Consider the following 25,285-nt stretch of genomic DNA (forward strand, 5'->3'; position numbering starts at 1 on the left):
GCGGCCACCGCCTCCTCCACGGACAGCTTCTGGTTGCGCACGGGGTCGATGACGAAGCCGGTGGCCGCCTGCGCCTCCAGCAGCACCAGGGCCGTGCCGGGCCGCAGGACGCCCTTCCACATGGCCTGGTAGATGCTCATCTTCTCCTGGCGCCCGGGCTCGTCCCTGGCGGGCACCAGCACGCCGGCGATGCAGCTGGTGCCCTCCAGGTAGCGCTTCACCGAGTCCATCTCCGACACCTCCTGCAGGGTCTTGGTGCCCTGGGCCAGGTCCCGCAGGGTCTCGGGGCCCAGGATCCTGGACTTGCCCAGCTCGGAGGCCGACACCTGGCGCCTCAGGCCCCGGAGGGACACCTTGCTCAGCCGCTCCTCCGCCTCCTCGATGACCTGGGTGAGGATGGCGACCAGGCCGGGCAGGGCCAGGGTGCCGGCCGCGTGCCGGGCCAGGAGCTCGTCCCGGCGGGCCTGGCCCAGGTAGGAGGAGAAGAGGACGTCCCACACGGAGACGGGCTGGCCGCGGAACTGCCCGGCCTGCACCTCCATGGTGGCGGCCCGCAGGGCCCGCTCCTGGAGGGCCCGGGCGGCCTCGGCGTCGGCCTGGCCCGGGGAGGGACCCGCGTCGGCGTCACCGTCACCGCGCCCGGCTGGGCCGGGCTCCGGCTGGCCGGGGGCGGCGCCCCCCAGCCCGTGCTCGGTCCCGTCGGCCGCCTCCGCCTCCTGGATGATGGTGGTCAGCCTGTGGGTCAGCGCGGGCAAGCCCAGCGTCCCCGCACTGAACTGGGCCAGCAGCTGCTCCCGGGTGGCCTCGCTCACGTAGCTGGACGCCAGCACGTCCCACACGGGCACCGCGGGCCCCCGCAGGCGGCCCACCCGGACCTCCATGGTGGCGGCACGCAGGGCCCCCCGGGGGTCGGGGGGCGCGGGCCGGGGGACCTGGTCCTCGGCCTCGGCCCGGGCCAGCAGGGAGGCGAGGGCGGCGCCCACGTCCGGCGCGGTCAGCGAGCCCTCCCGGTACCGGCGCAGCAGGTCCTGCCGCTGGCTCTCGGACACCTCCCGGTAGAAGAGGAGCTCCCAGACGGAGACGCCCTGGCCCCGGAGGGCGCCCGAGCCCGGCGTCACGCGGGCATCGCGCAGGGCGGCGCGCAGCTCCTCGCCCAGCTGGTGCACGGCGGAGCCCCGGCCCGCCAGCTGCAGCAGGTAGAGCCCCGTGTCGGGGTCGCGCACGCAGCGGCGCAGTAGCTGCTTGTAGGTGAGGTTCTCGTGCGTGTTGGGGTCGAAGAAGCCCTTGGTGTCGTCGCTGGGGTCCTCCAGGACGCGGCTCATCTCCTCGTCGAAGTAGCCGCGCTGGAAGGCCACGTCCACGGGCACGCGGTGGCTGTGCACCGGGTCGATGACGCCGCCCGTGGCGATCTGGGCCTCCAGCAGGCGGATGCCGTGCTCCCTGACGATCAGGTCCTTCTTCATGGCCTGGAACAGGGAGATCTGCTCCCCGGTGTAGGGGTCGGTGTAGCCGGTGACGGCGCGCTCGGCCGACAGCAGCTTCTCCTGGAGCTCGCCGCCCACCACGCCCGCGGCCACCGCCTCCTCCACGGACAGCTTCTGGTTGCGCACGGGGTCGATGACGAAGCCGGTGGCCGCCTGCGCCTCCAGCAGCACCAGGGCCGTGCCGGGCCGCAGGACGCCCTTCCACATGGCCTGGTAGATGCTCATCTTCTCCTGGCGCCCGGGCTCGTCCCTGGCGGGCACCAGCACGCCGGCGATGCAGCTGGTGCCCTCCAGGTAGCGCTTCACCGAGTCCATCTCCGACACCTCCTGCAGGGTCTTGGTGCCCTGGGCCAGGTCCCGCAGGGTCTCGGGGCCCAGGATCCTGGACTTGCCCAGCTCGGAGGCCGACACCTGGCGCCTCAGGCCCCGGAGGGACACCTTGCTCAGCCGCTCCTCCGCCTCCTCGATGACCTGGGTGAGGATGGCGACCAGGCCGGGCAGGGCCAGGGTGCCGGCCGCGTGCCGGGCCAGGAGCTCGTCCCGGCGGGCCTGGCCCAGGTAGGAGGAGAAGAGGACGTCCCACACGGAGACGGGCTGGCCGCGGAACTGCCCGGCCTGCACCTCCATGGTGGCGGCCCGCAGGGCCCGCTCCTGGAGGGCCCGGGCGGCCTCGGCGTCGGCCTGGCCCGGGGAGGGACCCGCGTCGGCGTCACCGTCACCGCGCCCGGCTGGGCCGGGCTCCGGCTGGCCGGGGGCGGCGCCCCCCAGCCCGTGCTCGGTCCCGTCGGCCGCCTCCGCCTCCTGGATGATGGTGGTCAGCCTGTGGGTCAGCGCGGGCAAGCCCAGCGTCCCCGCACTGAACTGGGCCAGCAGCTGCTCCCGGGTGGCCTCGCTCACGTAGCTGGACGCCAGCACGTCCCACACGGGCACCGCGGGCCCCCGCAGGCGGCCCACCCGGACCTCCATGGTGGCGGCACGCAGGGCCCCCCGGGGGTCGGGGGGCGCGGGCCGGGGGACCTGGTCCTCGGCCTCGGCCCGGGCCAGCAGGGAGGCGAGGGCGGCGCCCACGTCCGGCGCGGTCAGCGAGCCCTCCCGGTACCGGCGCAGCAGGTCCTGCCGCTGGCTCTCGGACACCTCCCGGTAGAAGAGGAGCTCCCAGACGGAGACGCCCTGGCCCCGGAGGGCGCCCGAGCCCGGCGTCACGCGGGCATCGCGCAGGGCGGCGCGCAGCTCCTCGCCCAGCTGGTGCACGGCGGAGCCCCGGCCCGCCAGCTGCAGCAGGTAGAGCCCCGTGTCGGGGTCGCGCACGCAGCGGCGCAGTAGCTGCTTGTAGGTGAGGTTCTCGTGCGTGTTGGGGTCGAAGAAGCCCTTGGTGTCGTCGCTGGGGTCCTCCAGGACGCGGCTCATCTCCTCGTCGAAGTAGCCGCGCTGGAAGGCCACGTCCACGGGCACGCGGTGGCTGTGCACCGGGTCGATGACGCCGCCCGTGGCGATCTGGGCCTCCAGCAGGCGGATGCCGTGCTCCCTGACGATCAGGTCCTTCTTCATGGCCTGGAACAGGGAGATCTGCTCCCCGGTGTAGGGGTCGGTGTAGCCGGTGACGGCGCGCTCGGCCGACAGCAGCTTCTCCTGGAGCTCGCCGCCCACCACGCCCGCGGCCACCGCCTCCTCCACGGACAGCTTCTGGTTGCGCACGGGGTCGATGACGAAGCCGGTGGCCGCCTGCGCCTCCAGCAGCACCAGGGCCGTGCCGGGCCGCAGGACGCCCTTCCACATGGCCTGGTAGATGCTCATCTTCTCCTGGCGCCCGGGCTCGTCCCTGGCGGGCACCAGCACGCCGGCGATGCAGCTGGTGCCTTCCAGGTAGCGCCTGACTCCTTCGTCCTGTGTCACATTGTCCACAGTGGTCCTCCCTTCCTCTAATGCCCCTAGCGTTGCCTCACTGAGGACGCCTGCAGCGCAGAGCTCGGCGGCCGTGATTTGTCTCCTGATCCCTGTGAACCAGAGCTGTTTTCTATTCTTTTCTGTCTCATGAATTATTTCGAAGATAATAGTCACTACCGCTTTTAGTGCATGTGTTGTGTCTCTTTTGTAGTTTACAACTAACTCACGCTTCTTCTCCTCTGTCACATATTCTGAATTCAGCAATTCCCAGACTGATGGTCTCTGGCCCTTAAACCTCCCCACAGTCACCTCTACCTGCTGGGCCTGGAGAGCTCTGATGGTGGCGTTGTCAATATATGTGCATTGCTGTCCACTAAGAAGTACAGGGAACAGGGCCCAGCCCGTTGCCTCTTCCTGCTGGCTCCTCTCCTGCAGCTCCTGGTACGTCACCTTTTCCTGTGTGTTGGGGTCCACATATCTTTTATTCATGCACTTTGGGTCTGCAACGAGCGGGTAGGTGTCTGGGTGCAGACAGCCTCGTCTGTAGGCGGTGTCAAGTGGAAGCCGGTGGTGGTGCAGCGGGTCCACGACGCCTCCCGTGGCCACCTGCACCTCCAGCAGCCTGAGCGCCCACTCCTGTGCCACCAGCTTTCTCCTCATGGCCTGGAAAAGGGAGATCGTGTGTCCTGTCACTGGGTCCACATAGCCTCTGGCAGCCTTCTCGGCGATCAGGAGCCTTTCCTGCAGGTCTTCGCCCACCAGGCCAGCAGCCACAGCCTCATCCACAGAGAGCCTCTGGTGGCTGTGAGGGTCCAGCATGAACCCTGTGGCTGCCTGCGCCTCTAGTAGGTGAGCCACGAACGCTGCTGGCACGAGTCCTTTCCTGCCGGCCTCGTACATGCTCAGGACCTCCTGGGTAGATGGTGTGATCACACCGGCAATGCAGCCCCTGCCATCCAGGTAGGCCTTTACAGGCTCCAGGTTGCGGAGGGCCTGCCCTGCACTGTCCCCTGGGTGCAGAGTATCCAGGGTCTTTTTATCGATGATTCCTGAGTTGAATAACTCTGCAGCTGTCACCTCCCCACCAATGGCTGCCACCTTGATCACCTGGTTTTGCTTTTCTGTTTCTTTGACCGTCGTGACGATGATCTCCAGCAACTGCTCCAGGCTCACGTTCTGGGCTCTGTATGCCTGGACAAGCTCTCTCTTCCTGTCCTCAGTGAAGTACTGAGAGGTCAACAGGTCCCAGAAGGAGACCATCTGATTGGCAAACCGCCCCACATGCATTGTGGTTGTTTTGGATTGCAGAACTTGCTTCGTGGCTTCATCAATATACACGTATGCCTCTCCTTTCTTTACGACTTGCAGCAAGTAGAGCCCCGTGTCGGGGTCGCGCACGCAGCGCTCCAGCAGCTGCATGTAGGTGAGGTTCTCGTGCGTGTTCGGGTCGAAGAAGCCCTTGGTGTCGTCGCTGGGGTCCTCCAGGATGCGGCTCATCTCCTCGTCAAAGTAGCCACGCTGGAAGGCCACGTCCACGGGCACGCGGTGGCTGTGCACCGGGTCGATGATGCCACCCGTGGCGATCTGGGCCTCCAGTAGGCGGATGCCGTGCTCCCTGACGATCAGGCCCTTCTTCATGGCCTGGAACAGGGAGATCTGCTCCCCAGTGTAGGGATCGGTGTAGCCAGTGACGGCGCGCTCAGCCGACAGCAGCTTCTGGTAGGTTTCCTTGCCGAACATCCCAGCCTTGAATGCCTCCTGCACAGTCAGCTTCCGGTTCTCCAAGGGGTCGATGAGGAAGCCGGTGGCCACCTGTGCCTCCAGCAGCACCAGGGCTGTGCCGGGCCGCAGGACATGTCTCCTCAGGGCCTCTGCGATGCTCATCCTCTCCTTTGTGTCCTGGAGAAGGACCCCGGCTATGAAGTTGCCTCCTTCCAAGAACGGCTTCACGCTGTCCATCTCCATCACCTCCTGCACCGTCTTCCTCCCCTCATTCAGGTCATGCAACGTCTTTTTGTCAATCAGCTGGGACCTGAACAGGTCCCTGGCCGACACCTGTTTCCGGAGCCCTCTGAAGGCGGCCCGCAAGGGCTGCCGCTCTGAGGCCTCCACCAGGGCAGTGACTGCGCTGACCACTTGCCGCAGTGCTGTGGCCCTCCCAGACTGGCAGAGTGCTGCCAACTCCCGCCGCCTGTGGACACTAACATACTCTGAGTGTAGCAGGTCCCAGAGTGACATGCTGAGGCCTCTGAACCTCCCTGTGCTGACAGGCACCTTCATGGCCCTCAGGGCCACCACCGTGTGCTTGTCCCACTCTAGTGCCGTGTCCTCAGGGAGCGGCAGCAGCCACAGGCCGGTGTTGGCATCTGAAACACAGCGCTCCTTGAGTTGCCCGTATGTCACCTTGTCCCGCGTGCTGGGGTCAAAGAAGAACTTGTTGTCCTCATCTGGTGAGGTCAGCACCCTGCTCGTCTGCTCATCCAGGAGGCCAAGTCTGCAGGCTGCCGCCTCGGGCAGGTGCACCCCGTGGACGGGGTCCACTGCACCCCCTGTGGCCAGCTGTGCCTGCAGGAGGGGGAAGCCCTCGCTCTGGGGCATGAGCCCTTTCTCCACAGCCTGCCACAGGGAGAGGGAGCCCCCCGAGCAGGGGTCCGTGTACCCGGCCACTGCCCTCTCCACCTGCTGGAGCTGCTCACTCAATGTCCCGGGCACCAGGCCGGCCTTGATTGCATCTTCCACCGACAGTCTCTGGCTGGTCAGAGGGTCAATGAGAGAGCCAGATGCCACCTGGGCCTCCAGCAGTCTCTGACCCAGGCCAGCAGGCAGGAGGCTGTCCTCCATGGCCTGGGCAATGCTCACTTTGGCGCCCGAGCGCGGCAGCAGCACCCCGGCCACGCAGCCTGTGCCCCACAAGCAGGCCCGCACAGCAGGCTGCTCAGCGACCTCAAGAGGCGACCACGCACCCTGGACCAGCGCCTCCAGGGTCTCCCGGGTGATGACGCCGGCGTGCAGCAGCCAGACGGCAGGCACCCTGCCCCGCGGGCCAGGCAGGGTGATGCGGGCCTGCGCCAGGAGCTCCGCCTCCTGCACCCACCTCTGCGCGGCTGCCCGCAGCTGCTGCGCCGTAGTCCTCCCCGCCCTGAAGTCCTCCAGGAGGCCCCTCCGCTGCTCCTCAGTGAAGTGGCAGGAGCCCAGCAGCTCCCAGAGGGACATGCCGTCCTCAGTCCCCTGAGTGGCCTTTAGGGTCTCCTGGACTTGCTTGTCCGTGGGGATCGCAGGAGCATCTTCTGGCAGGGGCAGGAGGTACAGGCCGGACGCCTCGTCCCTTACACACTGCTCCAGAAGCTGGGCGTAGCTGGTGTGTCCCCGGCCATCCAGCGTGGGGAAGGTCTCAGAGCTAGACAAAGCCACCTCCATGTCCTGGTCAATACAGCCACGCTGTGTGGCCACGGGCATTGGGAGGTGGTGGTGGCCCCTGGGGTCAATGACCCCTCCCGTGGCCACTTGGGCCTCCAGGAGGCGGACAGCCTGCTCCACAGAGACAAGACCCTTCTTCATGGCCTGGAAAAGGGACACTCGTTCCCCAGAGAAGGGGTCTCTAAGGCCGGTGACAGCGTCCTCGGCTTGTCTCAGCCTGCTGTAGAGCTCTGGCCCCACCAGCTCCCTGCGCACGGCCTCGCCCACAGACATAGTCTCCAGACTGCAGGGGTCAGTAATAGCTCCGGTGGCTGCCTGGGCCTCCAGCAGGGCCAGGGCCACCCCTGGCCCCAGCAGCTTCTGCTTCATGGCCTGGTAGAGGCTGAGACGCTGGTTGGAGGGCTGCAGCATCACGCCACCCACGGCCCCCGATCCACGCAGATACCTGCGGACGCTGTCCATGCAAAGCAGGGCCTCGGGGCTCACTGCCCCCGACAGCACCTGGTCCAGGAGCTCCTGGTCAATGATGTGGGCCTCCAGGAGCTGGTAGGCAGTAACCTGGCCCCGCAGAGTGGGCAGCATGATATCTGCCCACCTCTCCATCTCTCTCTCCAGCAGCTTTGAGACTTGCTCCAGTGAGACCTTGTGCAGCCGGTAGTCCTGCAGGAGCCTCCGCCTCCTATCCTCACTGAAACATTCCGAGTTGATCAGCTCCCAGGCAGAAACCCTCTGTCCCCGGAACCGCCCGTGCCTCACTGACAACAGCAGGCTCTGGAGGGCTTGCCTGGTGGTGCCATCCACCAGCTGGGGCCGCGTGCGCGTGAGTGGCAGAAGGTGGAGCCCTGTGTTGGGGTCGCGCACACAGCGCTCCAGCAGCTGCATGTAGGTGAGGTTCTCATGCGTGTTGGGCTCGAAGAAGCCCTTGGTGTCGTCGCTAGGGTCTGCCAAAATCAACTTCAGCGTCTGGTCAAAGTAGCCACGCTGGAAGGCCACGTCCACAGGCACGCGGTGGCTGTGCACCGGGTCGATGATGCCGCCCGTGGCGATCTGGGCTTCCAGCAGGCGGATGCCATGCTCCCTGACGATCAGGCCCTTCTTCATGGCCTGGAACAGGGAGATCCGCTCCCCCGTGTAGGGGTCACTGTAGCCGGTGACAGCACGCTCGGCCGACAGCAGCTTTGCATACACGCTGGGCCCTATGACGCCAGCCCTCAGCGCCTCTTCCACTGAATACTTCTTGTTTTCTTTTGGGTCGATGATGAAGCCCGTGGCTGCCTGTGCCTCTAAGAGGATAAGGGCCGTGCCGGGTCTGAGGAGTCCCCTCCTACAAGCCTCATGGACACTGAGCTGCTCCTGGGATCCAGGCAGCAGCAGGCCGGCCACACAGCCAGTGCCTTGCAAGTACCTCTGCACGGAGTCCAGGCTGCCCACATCCTGCGCTGTGGTCTGTCCTCGTTCCAGCTGCTCGTACATGTCTTGGTTGATGATCTCCGCTGTCAGCAGCTCTCTTGGAGTCACGGGGACCCTCAGCCCAGCAAAAGTGTTCCTGGATGTGGCTGCAGCCTGCTCGAGGGTGGCCCTCAGCACAGCTCCCAGCTCCTCCACCGAGAGGGTCCCGTCCCTGTGCTGCTGGCTCAGCGCCACCCTCTGTTCCACGGGGACTGCCTCGGAGAAGAGCAGCTCCCAGAGTGACACAGGCCGGCCCTGGAACTTGCCCACAGAGATGGTGGCCACAGCAGCACTCAGGGCCTGCCGGGTGCTGTGCTCAATGAATGGGGGTCCCTGCGGCTCCTCTCCAAAGCTCCCCACTAAGACGGGCAGGAAGGCCAGCCCCGTTTCTGGGTCGGTGACACAGCGGGCAAGCAGCTGCCCATAGCTGAGGTTTTCCTGTGTGCCAGGGTCTGAAAAGCCAGTGGCCAGCAGGAGACACTGCTGCGTCTTTTTGTCCAGGCAACCAAAGCGCAGGGCAGCCTCCAAGGGCAGCCGGAGCCTGCGGGCAGGACACACGAGCCCACCTGTGGCCAACTGGGCATCCAGGAGCCTCAGCGCCAGAGGCCTGTCTACCAGCTCCTTCTTCATGGCCTGGAAGAGGGGGATGCGGGTGCCAGTGAAGGGATCATGGTATCCTGTCACTGCCTGCTCTGCCGCCAGGAGCTGCCTGTGGAGCTCTGGGCCCACCAGGCCTGCCCTGACTGCCTCATCCACCCACAGGTGTCGGCCAGTAGCTGGGTCCACCAGGGTGCCGGTGGCAGCCTGAGCCTCCAGCAGTGGGAACATGGCGCCCATGGGGAGCAGGTGCTCGGCAACAGCCTGGAAGAAGCTCTTCTTGAGGCCTGCAGGCAGCAGGACCACCCCTGCCACACCACCTGTGCCCTGCAGGTAGCGCTGCACCTCAGCGCGGGTGCTCACATCCGGCACTGCCAGCCTGCCCTCCCGCAGGCCTCGGGCTGTCCCCTCATCCAGGACCCCCACCTCCAGCAGCTCGGCCAAGCTCACCGCTCCGCTTAGGGTGCGGAAAGTGGTCTTGAGGGGCAGCAGGGCCAGCCCCGTGCTGGGGGCCCGCACACACCTCCCCAGCAGCTCGCGGTACGGCAGCTGCTCTAGCGTGTTGGGGTCCAGGAAGCCTGGGGCACCCGAGTCGGGCCCAGACTCTGACAGGACGTGCCACGCCTCCTGGTCCAGGAGGCCCTGCTGGCAGGCCAACTCAGGGGCCACACGCACACCCTGGGTGGGATCCACCAGACCCCCAGTGGCCAGCTGGGCCTCCAGCCAGTTCCACCCCAGTGCCCTGTCCACCATCTCCTTCCCAATGGCCTGAAAAAGGGCCAGACTCCCACCCCCATAGGGGTCAGGGTAGCCAGTGACCGCACGCTCAGCGGCCAGCAGCCTCTCCTTCAGCTCCAGGCCCACCAAGCCCTGCTGCAGGGCATCAGACACAGACAGCGGCCAGCCCTGGGCGGGGCCCACCAGGCCCCCAGTGGCCGCCTGGGCCTCCAGCAGAGCCAGCCCGAGCCCAAAGGGCAGGACACCCTGCTTCATGGCAGCGTAGAGACTATGGACCTGGCCCGAGGCCTCCACGTACACCCCGGCGATGCTCTGGGCCTGGGCAGACATGACTGCCTTGGCCTGAGGCCCAGAGTGGATGCCAGCTCCCAATGTGGCCTTTGTGGTCTTGGGGACAATGGCTGGCTCAGTGTTACTGGTGACCAGGACGTCAAGAGGAGGAGAAGCGTGGCCGTTCATGGTGCCTGAGAGGTCATGCAGAACTCACTCAATCGAGGTCCACTGTCCGCTCCCTGCAGGGGATAGGAAGATGCTGTTAGGGTTCCTGTGATGGTAGGGCGGGTGGGAGGGAAGGCCTAGGCTGGGAGTCAACTCCAGGCCTTGGACCCGCCACCTGGGCCCTCCTGGGTCAGGAGGCTTGGCATCCAGTTCAGTCCCTCCCTTTGCCCTGCAGGTCCCAGGAGGGACCCCGTGAGCACAGGGTAGTCTCTGGGGAAGCGCAGCCTCTGTTTTCACCTGTAGGCCTTCCTCTGGCCTCCACCTCAGCCCACGCCCTTGCCTCCTCCCCCCAGGGTCCTGGTGCAGGGGCTCAGCCCTGGCCCCCTGGGCTGTGGCTCCCTCCAACAACTTGGGCCTCAGCGCCCACATCTCCCAACCACTGGCCCTCGTCCTGGCTCCCCAAAGGCCCCACCACCCCTTGAGTGGCCTCCAAGGATTTGCGGACACCAGCACCGCCTTGGTGCTCCCCCTCCTGTTCCCAGGGTCCTCTACTTGGACCCACCACTGTTCCGGCCTCTGCTCCCTCCCGGATCCCCACTGGGCTTCAGCCAGATCCCTGCCCTCTGACCCCTTAAGGTCTCCCACCTCAGCCTGGCCTTGTGTCCCCCTCTGCCCACCCAGGCCCCATGGCCACTAGGCGATAGCCTCTCTGTGCCCACATTGGGCCTTGGGGCCCTGGATGACCAGACTCAGTGCCTGTGTGCGGGTCCTGCCAGGAGCTAAGGGCTGAGCAGACAGCTGTGTGCCCTGAATCTCTGAGCAGCGCTGACAGGAGCCTACTCTCCGTCCCCCTACGGCAACTGCATGCCAGCCTCCGCTACCTTCTGGCCTGATCCCTTCTATGCTGGGTTAGATCACGTCTCCCAAAAGACATGTCAGAGTCCTAACCTCCAGTACCTATGACTGTGATCTTATTTGGAAACAGAGTCTTTGCGATACAACTAAGTTAAGGTGAGATCACGCTAGAGTAGGGAGGGCCTTGTTCCAACGTGACTGTGTCCTCAGAGGAAGACAGAGGCTGGGAGAGCACTCAGCTGACAGAAGTGGACTGGAGCCATGGACTCCAGCATCGCCATCAAATGCTAGAAGCATCGATTTCAGATTCTGGCCTCTCAACTGTGGGAAAATTAAGTTTCTGTTGTTCGAAGCCCCCCAGGCTGTGGTAACTGTTCCCGCCCCAGCCCCGGGAATCAGTCCACTCCTTGTTTCCACAGAACCACACCCACAGCCCCTGGTCCAAGTCTACACCTCCTCCCCTGCTGGCACAGGAGTCGGCTCGGGCGCCTGTCCACACCTGTCCTCACCTCCCGACCGGCTCCCCAGAGCCACTCCTGGGACTCCCACACCCCGTGCGGGGTCGGGGGAGAGGGCTCAGGCCCCGCTTGCCCTCGCCCCCACTCCAAAGCTCTTGCTGCGTTAACCTCAGACTCCAGCTGCCAAACTCAACAAATGCATTTTGGATTTGACTGCCCCAACCTCCGGGTCATGGGGTGTGGGGATCCTTCTCCCTGGTGAGAGGGTTCTGCTCCGTCTCCGTTTCCCCATTAAATCAGAGAGCAATGCTGACTGTAGCCTGTCCTGGAGGTGCGGAGCCACATGTCCAGCTGTCTCCTGGACACCGGTGCCCAGCAGTCTCACAGGGAGCCTCAAGCTATGTGGCACCCCCACAGCCACAAGCTATGGGCAGCTACCCCCGCCTACTCTGCAGAGCCTGAACCCTAACCCCTCCCAAGGCCCCTTTCTCCCCATGGCTGGCCACACGATAGGTGCTCACTTTCCGGCCCATCTTGCATCTGTGGCCGTGGCCTCACAGTGCACGGGCCAGTCTTCCCCGCTGCCCCCCAGCCTCTGGAGCAGTGGGTCAGCAGTGAACACAGGGCAGGGAGCTGAGACCTCCCTGGGAAGATCTCAGCGGCTGGGGCTGTGCAGGGGACAGAGGCCCCTGCTGCCAGCATGAAGCCAGGGCCGAGGGCACACAGGCTTGGCAGGATGAACATTTTCAGACGCTGCCCAGACCCCACTCAGAACGGCAGGACTCAGCCTCACCTCACGGGGGACACTCAGCACACAGCCCTCACTGTTGCCCCTCGGCGGAGCTGCCTCGCCCCAAGTCCCGCTTCCTGGGCTGCACTTAGGGCTCACAGCCCTGGGGCTGCCTGCTGAGACCCCTGGCAAAACCCTGCTCCCTCCCTTCCCTGTCCAGACGCTGGGCCCAAGCCTCCTGCTGCTGCCTGCAGCTGACTCCTGGCTCAGAGTTATGCCAGGACTGGGCGGCACGGAGGCGGGCTTTGGAGGGGCCGCCGCCCCACCAGCTGGACTCCAGGAAGCACCACAATTATTCAGCTTTGCTGAGGTGAGCAGGCCTCACAGGGCAGTGCCCTCGGGGCAAGACATTAGGCCTTTGAGAGGATGGGGACGAGGGCATCGGATGGGGGAAGAGCAGAGTTGTGAAGACCCAGGCTTTGGAAAAGATCCCAAAAGGCTTCAAGTGACCAGCTGGACCCCTGGGGCCTCGTGGTGGCCAGGGGAGAGGCTCCGGAGCGCACAGGGCAGGCTGAGGCGCTACAGGAGGCTGCTGGGGGCTCACAGGCAGCCCCTGGCCCTGGGACATGCTACTCCAGGAAGTGCCAGTACTCTGTCCCACAAGTAGGCTACACGGGTCCAGGGACCAGGGATGGGAGCAGGCATGCCTCCCCACCCACCCAGTGACCCACCAGAGCCCAGGCTCCTTGTCCTGTTCTGCAGCTCCAGGGTCAGTGGGTTTGGACGTCCTAGGCCCCAAGGAAGACTGCTTCTGCCGGGGGACACAGCAACGGTCCCACTTAGCTGAAGGCCACCGCCTCTACCAGGGCACTCTGGCTCCTTGAGTCCAGGACCAAGAGGCCAGAGGAGGGACCTGCCCAGCAGGGGAGCTGACCTGACCACAGGAGGAGGGGGTCTGTGATGGGTCGGGGCAGGGGCTGTGCCAGGGGGGCCCACGCAGACCCTTCCCTGCCTGGTTCTGACAGCAAATGGATAGGTGCAGCCACCCTGGCCTGAGAGGCAGCCTCAGGGATGAGGGGCTGCTCCCACCAGGGTGAGCACACGTGTCAAGGTGCGGGGGAGTGAGGGGAGTGACGGTGGGGATCACAGAGAAGCCCACAAGTGCCCGGTGCGCCCGAGACCCATGGCGGTGGTGGCAGGGGCTGGGGCCCATCCTGCTCCCTTTCTCCTGCGTTTCCCAGGGAGAGAGTCGGGGGAGGGGGTGCCCGGGAGCAGGGTTCCAGGACACAGCGTGACTGTGGTGGATGCAGGGCTGCCCTGACCTCCTCCCAGGAGTGGGTGACATGGCACCACAGGCCAGCGTGTCCCTCTGCCATCTGCCTCCTCTCCTCCCTTCTGCAGGCACTACCCCTGCCAAGACCGTGTCAGGCTCTGCTTCTGGAAACGGGCCTGGACGTGTGCTGAGCTGCCCGCCTTCCCCCGGAGACCGGTGCTTCCTTTGTAAAGCTACCTTTGTGCCAGAGTTGCTTTCAGAGGGTTTGGGAGCCAGAGGGAGCCTCGCCTTGGTCTCGGCAGGACCACCAGGTAACAGTGCTGCCACCAGGGTGGCTGCAGCAGTGAGCCAGTCACCTGACGTCTGGCAGGAAACCAAGGTGTGAGGGAAGAGAGGCCCTTCACTACCCAGCAAGGTGGGCAATGGATTCTGGCCCACAGGGGCTGCAGGAGCAGACGAGTGGGCACAGCTGTGGGTGGCCATTGGCTGGACACGGGTGGCCCTTGGCTGGACATGGGCAGCCTGCCCAGAGCCCAGAGGTGCCGTGCTGTGCTGGGGAGCAGCTGCGCCTGGACAGGAAAACCAGAGCAGTTGGCATAAGCTCAGTGAGCAGGAGGCTCAGGCCCTACACAAAAGGGACTCATGGGAGGGAGGGGCTGGGTGCGGGAGGGCCTGGGGGCAGGGGGCAGGGGGCAGGGGCTAGGAGAGGCCCGTGCCCGGGAGCGAGCCGGATGCAGCTGGGCCACCGCCGGATTGGTCAGCGGTGACCTTGGACCAGGTACGAGCCTGCCTGGTCCTGGACCAGGCAGGACACGGGAACTGTTCTGGGAGCAGGTGCCTTGAGTCTGAAGAGGGGACCCTGGAGAAGCAGCTGGACACAGGGGTCTAGAGCTTCGGAGAGACAGACCAGGACATGTGAGGGGCGTCTGCGACCTGGGGCGGGGGAGGGAACCCAGGCAAGCCCAATCTCATAGAAGCCAAAACATAGGTGTCCCAGGCAGGTGGCCACTAGCAGAAGTAGCACTGCTGTGTGGCCAAAGGGGCTGGTGGCCTCCTGGCTTGGGGAGGGAGGGAGGCGGAACAGATTTCCCAGGACCATGAAGGAAATTTGAAAAGGAAGGCAGGTCCCTCCTGTGGCTTCCTGGGAGTGGCCCCACCTAAGGTGGACCCTGGTGACAAAGGGTGGGACGGCAATTCCTGAGGAGGGTGGATCTGCATCCCTTGGGAGGGGGTGCCACCTGCCCTGAAGGGCAGGCCCCCAACTCCATCTGGGCTGGGAGCCGGGCGGCGGTTGTCTGGTTGTCCACCTGAGCCAGATAAGAACAGAACCAGACGGCCAGGCTGCCTCAGGCCCACACAGGGAGGCAGTGACCATGGCCCTGGCTCCACCTCGGGCAGCATCGGAAAGATTCCGCCCGCCTGCTCTGCATGCTGATGGGCAAAGGTCGGTAACCTGAGAGAAACTTGGGGTGATGGGCAGGTAAGAGAGAAAGCCGACCCACGAAGGGTGGGGCCTGGCGGGCAGAGCCCCTCCCACCTCCACCTCCCAAGGGTCTGCAGATGGTCCCTGTGCCCCACCCCCCTCAGCGGGTAACTCCCTCGGCGGGTGAGCGCCGGCCTCCGTCGCCCGCCGCGAGGCGGCCAGGAGCGGACCCGCTTTCTCCATTTGTCAGCCTGATTGCCTTGCGCCCCAGGTGCTCTGGCTCGCTCCAGCTGCAAATGTCCCCTCCTCCTTCCCGCTCTGCAGGGCAGGGGGCAGGCAGGGAGAAATCGGACCTGCAGGGCCCCACCCAGGACGGCGCACCAGTCCTGCCGGGAAACCGCTGGGCAAGCGAGACCCCACCTCCGTGAGCCACCGCGCCCACGCCCATGCGGGGAGCCACTTTTCCCACCTGTGTCCCAAGCTTGGGGGTGGCTGCCAGCACCCTCGCTCACCAGCGCTAGTAGGCAGGGAGCCGAGCCGCAGCAGCCCCGCTCAGCCCGGGCCTCAGCCTGCCTGGGCCCAGAACCCCCGGCCACCTCCGGGCGCCTTGCGCCCCCACCCCAGCCTCCGCAGGCCCCAGGCCGAGCGCCGGGGCAGGAGTTTCAGTTTTGCTCTGGGGCCGCCCCCTCAAGGCCGCGGCCTGGGTGTCCCACCTGCCCGGACTGAGCCCCCAACGCTCCGAATGCAGTTCCTCGGTTCGCTCTTCCGCCTGCGCCCGGCGCCTCCCGGTTTAAACCCACTCAGGCCCCTCCCCTCGGCGGCCCCGCCCCTCGGCGGCCACGCCCTGATCTGGGGGCGGTGGGCAGCGCGTAGGGCTGTGAACCCGCAGGGGTGCCCTGGAGCCGGGCGGGGCGGGCAGGTACCGGGAGTCCCACTCGGGCCTGGCCAGCGCCCCAGGCGCACGCCCCTCGGCTGGCTGGGGGTGTGCGATCACCCCCGGGGCCGGAGGTGGCTGCTGCGGAGGAGCAGGGTCCTCTCAGTTCTACCCCTGCCCCTTTCGACCGTCCCTCCCCTAGAGTCACCGCGAAGGAACGCAGGCGGTCGGGTGCGTCCTGCCCGCCCTGACGGCCTCTGAATGGAGTTTGCAAGGGAAATGGGGACCTGCCAGCGGTGGTTTCACTTTCCAAAAGGTGACTTTATTGCCCGAGGGAGGCCATAGAGCAGGCACTGACCCTGACCCGCTTCCCCTCCCTCTACCAGGTCTGCCCTCTGCCCTGGAGCCGGCTTCCCCCGATGCTGCATAGTCCCAAGTCAGCAGAGCCAGGGAGTCCTCAGGGGTCCCTTCCGTGACACTGTGCCCCTACTCAGCCTTGGCCGTGGAAGAGATGGGGTCTCTGATTCCAGCACACTTCCAGTCTGTCTGAAGAGATGACCAGGCCTTACCCCATGGGTCCAGCCCCTCCACCTGGGCTCAGAGGAGGTTTCTGTCCACCCGGGAGAACATTGGCCCTCTCTCATATGCCCATCCGAGCACCCACCTTCCGGGACAGGGGGCTCCCGGTGGTGCAGAGGATGGAGGCCCAGAGCCCTTCAGGCACAACCGCAGGGGCTGGCAGGCTGGGAGCCACAGCCCATGACAGGAATCGCTCATGGATCTTCTGGCTGGTCCTCCCTTTTACTGCCCAGAGATCCCAGGTGGAGAGGGTCGAGCAGGTACCCTCTTGTCCCCCAGGGTCAGGGCCCAAGACCTTTCCTCCTCTGCCCCCAGTTGGGGCCCTGGGGACTTAGACTCTCCTCTCCCCCAGCCCTCACCTCTGCCTGGGTCATACTTGACCAGATACTCATCCAGGGCCACCCAGCCACCTCCGACACGGACCATGAGAGCACCTCGAGACACCTGCGCGGGCACAGGGGGTGGGGGTCCGGGCTTCTGGGGTGGAGGGTATGGGGTCAGTTACCACAGCTCTGCCCTCACTCCCACCCAAGCCCATGCTCACACCTGCTTACTGAGGCTTCCTGGACCCTGAGCCGTCCTTTGGCCACCTGTGTCCTTGTCCCTGTCCACATCCGCCACACTGGCCACGCTGTGTGGCTGCTGCTGGCCTCTGGGGAGCCCTGACCCCAACAGAGTAAAGAGCTCTGGTATGGGCCCACATTCCCCCAAGATGGGTCAGGGCAACTGCATCCATCCCCTGCCCTGCTCACCGGACCACTGGCCGCTGTCCACAATGTTCTGCTGGGAGGCGGGCTGGTGCTGCCTGTGGCCAAGCCATTGCAGGCAGCATGGCCACCAGGCCATGAAACCCGTGTGCGTGCCAGCTCCACGCTGTGAGAAGGCAGTGTGAGACTGGCTGGTCCTGGATCTCTCTCTGTGTCCGGGTGTGCCCACCGCTCACCTGCACGCAGTGGGGGGCTGCACGTGGCTGCCCCTCCCCACGTCATGCCCACTGGTCCTCGTCCCTCCAGCTCCTCTCCGTGTGGCTCCCACTCCCTGTGGTGGTCTCCAGCTCAGGTCTTCCAGGAGCCCTCCCAGGGACGCCCGGGTGACTGTCCTGCTCCTGAGGTCCTCAGGCTGTCCCTGGCCAGGGTCCCTCAGGGTCAGGGCCTTCCCTGGAGCTCTGGTCCAGGGCTTCAGCCCAGCAGCCCCCAGGGCCACAGGCCACTCCTCTAGCCCCCAGCCCCGGGCCTGCACCACCTGCACAGCAGGGCGGGAGCAGAGAGGAGCCTCAGGGAGTTGGTGTAGGTGGGGGGTGTTGGGAGGCTGATGAGGTGAGCCCCCCCCATGCCCCATCCTGCCCACTGCTTGACCTGCCACCCCCGGCCCCTAGACTGGTGTCCCTGCCTGAGTGGCCACTGGGCACCCAGAGCCCCTGCAGGCTGCCCTCCTTCCCCCAGAGCACCTGCAGGTCAGAGGGGCACTCAGAGTCCTGGTGCAAGGAGGGGGGTCTGAGGACCCCTGGGAGCAGTGCCATCATGACGACCCCAGCCTGGTCCAGAAGGTGGCTGTGCCGGCCACAGCCCCTGGCCACAGGCCCTGGCTTGGGCCCGTGGGGCTCTGCCTGGCTCAGCCTGGTGGGCAGCGTAAGCAGCTCCTCCGCAAAGTGTGGGGCAGCCAGCATCGCCATCCCCTCCAGGACGCGCGGCCTAGTGCAGAGGTGGGCAGCAGTGAGCAGGGGCAGGGCCGGGCAGGAGTAGGGTGGGCAGGGGGCAGGGTGGCAGGCTGACCTCTCTGTTGTGGAGCTGGACGCCATAGCCCGGCAGCCCTGCGGCTCCAGCAGCAGGCCCAGGTGGCAGGTGCCCCTGCCGGTGGCCCTTCCTGGTAGGGCTGGTTCCCTCCACAGCAAAGATGCCGACAGGGTCCACTCTCCCCACAGCTCCCACGGGAAAACCTGTCATCAGAGGAGCCATGTCAACTGCCTGCCTCCAAGAGGGCTGGTGCCTCTGCCCTCCTCTTGGGTGCCTGCCACGTCCTGAACCCTCCAACCCCTCCAACTGGTGCCTGAGACTGGTCCCTCCAGAAGCAAAGGAGGCGTGGCACACACTAGCCCAGCCAGCATGGCAGGAAGGCTCTGCCGTGACCTGGCCTCAGGGCAGGTCAGTGGGGGAACACAGCCTCTGCTCAGCTGGCACCATTGTGCTGGGCACTCAGGGCTGGAGGAAGGAAAGGCCTGCAGAGCCAGCAGGGGGCTCCCTATTCTGGGTTGAATTGTGTCCCCCTGAATTCATGTATTAAAGTCCTAACCCCCGAACTTCTCAGAAGGTGACCTTATTTGGAAATACAGTCACTGCAGATGGAATTGGTTAAGGCGAGGCACATGACAGTAGGATGGACTCTGATCAATGTCCTTGCAGAAAGGAGAGATTAGGGCACAGACAGACAGAGAAAGCTGATGTGAAGGGACAGGAAGAAGGCGCGCTGGAGTCTGCAGCAGAGAGCCTGGGCAGATTCTCACTCTTCGCCCTCAACAGGAGCCCACCCTGCCCTGCGGAACCTAGCCCCAGCACCTCCAGCCTCCACAGCCGCCTGGCCTGCCTGCGGGGCTCCTTCAGGAGCCGCACGCATAGCAGTCCCAAATCCGAGAGCTAAACCTGGCAGGGGAGCTGGACTTCAGGGCAGGAGGAAAACCCTGAAGCTGCCCCGTGCAAGCCCCAGCTTCTCCCAGGTTATGGGAGGAGGAGGAAGGGGAGGAGGAAGGCAGAGCCTTGGTTCCCAGGCTGGGTCAGGAGGTGGCAGTAAACCAGGAGAGATGCCCAATCTCCACCTGAGAACTAAATTTCTTTATATTTTGCTCTAAACAGGCATTTTCTTCCCAGTCCCTCCTAAGCAGGAATCATGAGCAGCACTGTGGTCCTAGCTGGGAGCTCCCCTTGACAGAGGAGGTAGAAGCTGTGTCCAGACCCCTTGGTCCTCTGTGTCCCTACCCAGCACAGCTTAGAGGCTGGGTAGTGCTGTCTCTAGAGGTACTGTCCTTGGTTGGCCAGATGTACCTGGACCTCTGGCTCTGACCCCCTGGAGAGCAGAGCAGCCTCGTCATGGGGACTCGAGGTTGCTTGGGGGCTGGGAGCCAAGTCAGGAAATTGCCACAGAAACCCCTCTGGTCAACTCTGCCGCTCAGCTGTCCACCTCCCTGACGCACCATCTTCACCCACAAGGGAGCGAGGCTCCTCTGCACCTGTACCGCCTGCAGGCAGCCTTCTCTGTGGTCACCCCTCTCCTCCCACAGGACTCCAGGACCAGCTGTCCCCCATCCTCCCAGTCCCCTGAGGCACCTGCAAAGCTTGGGCCCAGCTGCCCTCAGGTTGCAGCCCCTCCTCACTGGCCGCCAGCTCCACCGGACCCCGTGCAACCTTCAGCCTAGTGTCCTGCTCCTGAGCCTCTGACCGGCACCCTCCCAGAAGCTCCACCTCTGCCCGGAACACAGCTGAGGAGAGACAGGAGCACCCTGAGACCACAGCTTGGTCACAGCTCCCTGCCCCCACCCCACCCAGCCCTGGCTGCCTACACACCTGGGGTCCCTGAGCCCACCTCTGGGGCCAGGCCTCGCATTTTCTCTACAGTGACCCCTGTAGGTTTCGCGGGACCTGGTGGGGGGTTCGGTTCCTGAATGGACGCTGTGTCCACTACCGCCTGGCCTGGGGCCTCTGTCCAGGGTGCCAGCCAGGCACTCAGCTTGTGGGGAGAGCAGCATTGTCTCAGGCAGCCCCTGCCACACCCACCCCAGCCACCCCCGCTCCATGGCCAGAGAGGACGGGGCAGGGTGGAGCCCTTCCTGCAGCCCGGGGATGGGGAGGGCCAAGCGGGCCCAGACACCTGCTCTCGGTTCTCGAGCCCTCGATGTTCAGAGGCTGCCCTCTTCGGTTCCAGCTGGGCTGCCGGGCTTGTCAGGGGCGAGGGGTCAGAGGACTCTGTCCCCAGGTCCTGCAGCAGCTTCTGCCGGGCGCGGGCAGCGCCTTCCCCGGTCAGCCTCACCCGCTCCCGGAGCCGCTGCAGCTGTCCCCTCACCAGCAGAGCTTCGTCCTCTGCAGCCGGCGCCGGGGGGTGGGGGCTGTGGTCAGAGACGTGGGCGCCAAGAGGGACTCACACTTGGGGGCTGAGGTGGCAGCATGACTGTGCCCCAAGGCAGGGGTGGAGGGACTGGGGAGGGGCTTTTCCGGGGGTCCCCAAACGTGAGACCGAATGTTGTCTGCCTTGCTCATCCCACTCACCACTCACCCGCGAGCAGCTCTGCCAGCCTTTGGCCAGCTTCCAGGGCCCTCTCCAGGCCTTCTGTCCGGGCTGCAGCCCCCTCGCACACACCCTGTGAACACATGCCCACTGAGCCCCGTGCCAGCCCCCGGGCCCGCCCTGGTCCCTGGTCCATACCTGCAGGCGCTGCACGGCCCCCTTGCAGCCCTCAGGCCCCAGCTGGTCCTGCCACAGCTCAGCCAGGAGCTGCTCGCCTGGGGTCAGCAGAGCCAAGAGGGCGCTACGGGCCGCCTCGAAGCTCCGGGCCGCAGGGACCAGCTGCTCCAGGAGCCCCCACCTGGGAAGCAGACAGGGCAGTCAGTGGTGCGCTCCTGCGCCAGCACCGTCTGCCCAACCCCTACGGCCTCACCTGGCCTCTGCTCGCTGCACCAGGCCATCCCACCGGGCCCGCAGCTGTCCAGGGCTCTGCGCCTCCTGCAGCCTCAACTCCACCTGGAGCGCCCTCTCCTCCAGCAGGTGCCGGAGGAGCTGCCAGGTATGGGCATGGGACTGGGCGAAGGGTGCTGCCACCCTTGCCCAGCCCCCAGCGCTGCCCCTTCTGGGGGCCTTTCCTTCCCCGAGCCTGCAATCCTTCCCCACCTGCCGCCCTGGAGAGGGTCTGCAGGCCTTCCCTGTGCGCCAGTGGCTCAGCCTAAGGCTCAACGGAGGACTCGCGGGTGCCAGGGGCCCACCCGGCCCTGCCCCGCACACCCTGTACCTTCTGCTCCCGCAGCTGGGCCACAGCCACCGTGACGTCAGGGGCCAGGGGTCCCTGTGAGGCCTGAAGCTCCTCCATGCCTTCCAGCCAGCTGCGAGTAGTGTCCAGGGGCCCTGGGGATGCCTACAACAGGGATGCACTTCTGTTGGGGGGCTGGGGCTGTGGGGTGCTGAGCCCTGACCTTCACCCCACCCTGGGACTGCCCTGCCTCACCAGGGCTGGCTGCCTTCCTGGCTGGACGGGTCCCACTTCCACAGCTTCTGTCACCACCGTCTCTGTCACTTCTGTCACCTCTGTCACCTCTGTCACCTCCACGGCACGGGGTCGCCAGCGGGCCCAGGAGATCCCTGGTGGGGGCTGGCCCCAGGGATCTGCGGGCAGGGAGGGGCCCCCTTGGGCCCTCGGGCTGGCCCCGGCGCGCCTCCTCCCCTCCCCCAGGCAGCCCAGTCGCGAGACCGGGTTTCCCATGGCAGCTGGGGCACCACGCAGCCTGCAGGAGGGCAGGATACGGAGGGCGTTCTGCTGTGGCAGGACAGGGGGACTCACGGCAGGGTGGTGGAGCCCCGACTCACCCAGCCCCTCACACACTGCTGCGTACGAGCTGGGGCTGGGTCCCCTGTAGGCTTACCGCCGAGCGTCACTCCTAGTGGCTCCTGCCCTTAAGAGTCTGCATGGTCGCGGCAGCCACTGCTGCCTCTGCCACGTGTGCCTGCCCCAGCCCTCCCTCTCCACACAGCTTGGCCAGCCACAGCCCAAGGCCCAGCAGCCCAGCCGCCAGCCCAGCGCTCTTCTCTTAGCCTGGTCTCCCACCCGCCACCTGTTTCCTGGGAAACGGGTCCCCGGCCTCAGCCATGAGGGTGGGGGAGGGGCTGGGGAAGGGGCTGCAGTGCTGGAGCCTCCCCCCTCCCCCCAAGTCCCCTGCACAGCGGACAGAGGCCAGGGCCTCTCACTACCCACCCAGGCCCTGTCCAGCCTCCCCGCACTGCTGTCGGGCCGGGGGGTGGGGGATCGGGGAAATGGGGCATGGAGCACACCCTTCAGGGAGCCCCTCTGGCTGGATCAGTGAGCCGGAGGCTGCAGAACCATCCCTGGGTTCCTCCGTCTCCTCCTCCGCAGCCTCAGGCAGGCCCCGAGACTCCTGGGCTGCGGCTTCCCCCACTTCCACGTGGCCTTCACAGGCCGCCCCTCCTCCCCCAGCCAGCCCCCTCTCAGGGCCTGGACCCCCCCACCAAGGCTTGCCCACATCCCACACTGGCTGGCTCTTGCTTTTGGGAACCACAGACCTTGGCCACACCCGGCCTGGACTTAGCTACCCCTGCCTCCAGCCTGGAAGCTCTCTTCACAGGCCTGCTGGACAAGGGGGGACTCCCTGCAGAGGGGCTCCCGGACTCCTGCTGGCCCACGGTTCCCTAACGTGTTTTGTGGTGGGGCGGTCAGGCAGGCGCATGCGTGGGCCGGTTCCTTCATTCCTTCATTCACCTACTCATTCCTTCACCCGACGCCGGCTTCTACCAAGGAGCAGGCTGCGTCCGGCAGGCAAGCCAGGGACTTTCCCATGTCCACGCCATACTGGGCCCTGGGCCCTCCCAGGAGCTGGCCCTGCCTGGGGAGGGGGTGCCAGAGGTCAGGTCTGCAAGGGAGGGGATCCTAGCCTTTTGGGGGAGCCTGGGGGATTGGCCTGGTGCCCTCAGCTGTCTGCAGGTAGTACCCTGGGAGGCGCGGGGCCCTCCCGCCCCAGCCTGTGACCACTCACCTGCCCAGACTTGTCTTTTCCATGGGGTTTGTGCTGCTGTTGCCCTGGGAACTTTCCATCAGAAAGTGTTGGGTGGGGTGGGCGGACAGGCCGGGGCAGGCTGGCTGACGCTTCCGCGCACCAGGCGTCTCTGCTGGGAGGGGCTCGCTGTCCCACACACCAGCACAGCCCACCCTGCCCTTCCTGCTCCGGTCTCAGCCCCCACTCCCAGGCCTGGGCGGCTGGAAGCGGTACACTCCTGCGCAGGCCTGCCCCACCCGGCACACAGACCTCCCCTCTTGCCCACCAGCTGCCAGGGTGTCCTCACAGGGCCCCCTCCGGCCCCTTCTCCTCACTTTTCTCCAAGCCTCCCATGGGGAGAGGGCGAGTAGGTGCTCCAGCTCCTGACACCTGGTCCATGTGTACATCTTTCTGTCCAAGAAAGGACAGGGCTGGGTCAGACTTCCATTCGAGGCTCCACAGGACTGGCCGAGGACCTGTGACTGAGAAGTGGGAGACCAGAGGCCTGGGAAGTCCTGGGAGCAGGTTTGGGGAAACCTCCAACCTTTCTCATCGGGCGCCTGGGACCCAGGCCCTGGCTGAGCCCAGCTCCTCCTAGACGGGGACAGTAACACTGCCCAGCAGCCCCATGGACAATCTTGCTCATTTTGGCAGCTTGGGCCCCCTGTGTGGCCCTCTGTCCACTGAGCAATGTGGACCGGCAGGCCCTGAGCCCGGTGGCCCCACCCACACTCCCGCTCACTCACACGGCAGACAGCGGTTTGCTAGTGCCCACAGCTGTGTGTGCTGTCTGTCCCAGGGCCCCTTCTCTGTGCTGCCCCTGGGCCTTTGCACAAGCTGGGGCCTAGTCCCACCCGACCTGGGCTAAGGACAGTCCAGCCCTGCCTGCACCAGCTCCTACCCCTCAGTGAGTGGTGGTCCAGGACAGGCAGGGAGCGGGGTATGTGGCCACGCCCAGGCTGCACTCTCTGTGGCCAAGGCTGAGCCGGAGGGAAAGGGCCACCTGAGCCAGGCTGGGGCTTCTGCCAAGGGGGCACACATTATATCCCCCTTGGACAGAAGTAGCCATGATGCCTGCCGCCCCATGGCCTGTGCCTCACTGCACATTCCTCTGACCTGCTGTCATGCAGGGAAGTGCCCCTCCCGTGGGTAGCACCGCAGAGCTGACCACCTCAGCACGTGGCTTGGGGGTTGCCCGGGCATTGAACGGCTCCCAGAATCTCTTTGCCGGCCTTGGGCCTTGCTGCTGGTCACCCCCTGGAGGGCTGCGTCTGACTTTCCCCACCTGCCCCCGCCCTTGGCCCAGCCTCTCACTACCTGAAACAAACACAGGGCGGCGGGGCAGGGTGGGGTGGGAGGCACAGCGCTCTGCTTCTTGCCTGGCCGAGCTTCTCACCAGTTTCCTGGGGGAGGGGAGAGGCCTCCACGCCTCCCGCCCTACTTGGACTCAGGCCACACCTTGCAAAGCCTGTTCCTTGTACCAGTTTCTCATCCACTGACTTTGTTCTGATTGCTGGTGACAGAAGACTTGAGAAGGTGGTTTAGGCAGAAAAGGAGATTTGCAGCTCACAGGTATGAGAAGACCGGGGCAGTGCGCCTTCAGGAACAGCTCCATCCAGGGATCAAACTTTCACACAGCTTATTTTCCTCCCTCTCGGCATTACTTTCCGCCATTTGGCTACATCCTCAGGTCACATGTGGCACAGGTGGCAGCCTAGGCTCACGTCATCAGAGCAGGAAAGAGGGACGCACTTGCCTCTCTCCCAGAAGTTCTGGAAAAATCACATTGGCTCTCATTGACTGTCATTGGCTGACCGGCTGTTGTGGGTTGACTTGTGCCCACAGAAAAGATATGTTGAAATCCTAACCCAGTACCTGTGAGTCTGACTTTATTTGGACTTTTGCAGATGATGCGATCAAGCTAGGGTGAGGTCAGTAGGCTGGGCCGTAAGCCAACAACTGGAGCCCTCCGAGAGCCACGTGAGCACACTGTGCAGGGGCAAACGCCCAGGGATGACGGTGGCACAGACTGGAGTGACGCGTCTGCAGGCTGAGGAGCGCCAGGGGCTGGCAGCCAATGCCAGAAGCTGGAAGAGGCAGGAAGAGTTCAGAGAGGGAGGCCCTGCCAACACCTTGATTCGGACGTCTGGCCTCCAGAACTGAGAGCAAACACATTCCTGTTGTTTTAAGCTGCCCAGTTAGTGGTCCCTTGTTACGGCAGCCCCAGGGGACTGGCACACCGCACCTCCGTGAACCCTCACCCTGCTCATCCCGGGAGCTGGGGATGCAGCCAGCACCCTGATGCCCTGGCCGGAAGTGGGGGCAGTTTCCAGAGGAGGGCAG

The 25,285-nt window shown here is 65.4% G+C and overlaps 2 protein-coding genes across 20 annotated transcripts in view; both read right to left on the reverse strand.

The window, feature by feature from the left end:
• EPPK1 (epiplakin 1) overlaps window positions 1-15,527 on the reverse strand; it is a 33,564-nt gene extending 18,037 nt beyond the window's left edge. The window contains exons 1-2 of the mRNA XM_072949948.1: window positions 15,460-15,527; window positions 1-10,081 (exon numbers count right to left, since the gene is read on the reverse strand). The exon at window positions 1-10,081 is cut by the window's left edge and continues 18,037 nt beyond it. Coding sequence (XP_072806049.1) covers window positions 1-10,028 — 10,028 coding nt within the window. The 5' untranslated portion in view covers window positions 10,029-10,081; window positions 15,460-15,527. The remainder of the gene's footprint in view (window positions 10,082-15,459) is intronic.
• A 399-nt stretch (window positions 15,528-15,926) lies between these two features.
• On the reverse strand, window positions 15,927-24,196 carry LOC116285422 (uncharacterized). 19 transcript variants are annotated; one of them, XM_072949964.1, is made up of 18 exons: window positions 24,059-24,196; window positions 23,278-23,353; window positions 22,943-23,072; window positions 21,190-21,312; window positions 20,842-20,960; window positions 20,610-20,769; window positions 20,460-20,544; window positions 20,058-20,266; window positions 19,754-19,916; window positions 19,517-19,668; window positions 17,972-18,135; window positions 17,647-17,890; window positions 17,143-17,441; window positions 16,952-17,072; window positions 16,754-16,861; window positions 16,559-16,676; window positions 16,285-16,424; window positions 15,927-16,162 (listed from the first exon to the last, which is right to left on the reverse strand). In XM_072949964.1, exons 1-18 carry the CDS (start codon window positions 24,066-24,068, stop codon window positions 16,058-16,060), a joined length of 2,526 nt encoding a protein of 841 aa, XP_072806065.1. In that variant the 5' UTR covers window positions 24,069-24,196; the 3' UTR covers window positions 15,927-16,057. The 19 variants fall into 19 exon arrangements, 17 of the variants coding, with proteins under 17 accessions (XP_072806065.1, XP_072806064.1, XP_072806055.1 ...); XM_072949963.1 differs by having other exon boundaries at window positions 22,943-23,075; XM_072949954.1 differs by having other exon boundaries at window positions 20,842-21,312; window positions 22,943-23,075.
• Window positions 24,197-25,285: the final 1,089 nt, after the last annotated feature.

This window comes from Vicugna pacos, chromosome 25 (genome assembly GCF_048564905.1).
Source record: "Vicugna pacos chromosome 25, VicPac4, whole genome shotgun sequence".
Classification (NCBI taxonomy): domain Eukaryota; kingdom Metazoa; phylum Chordata; class Mammalia; order Artiodactyla; family Camelidae; genus Vicugna; species Vicugna pacos.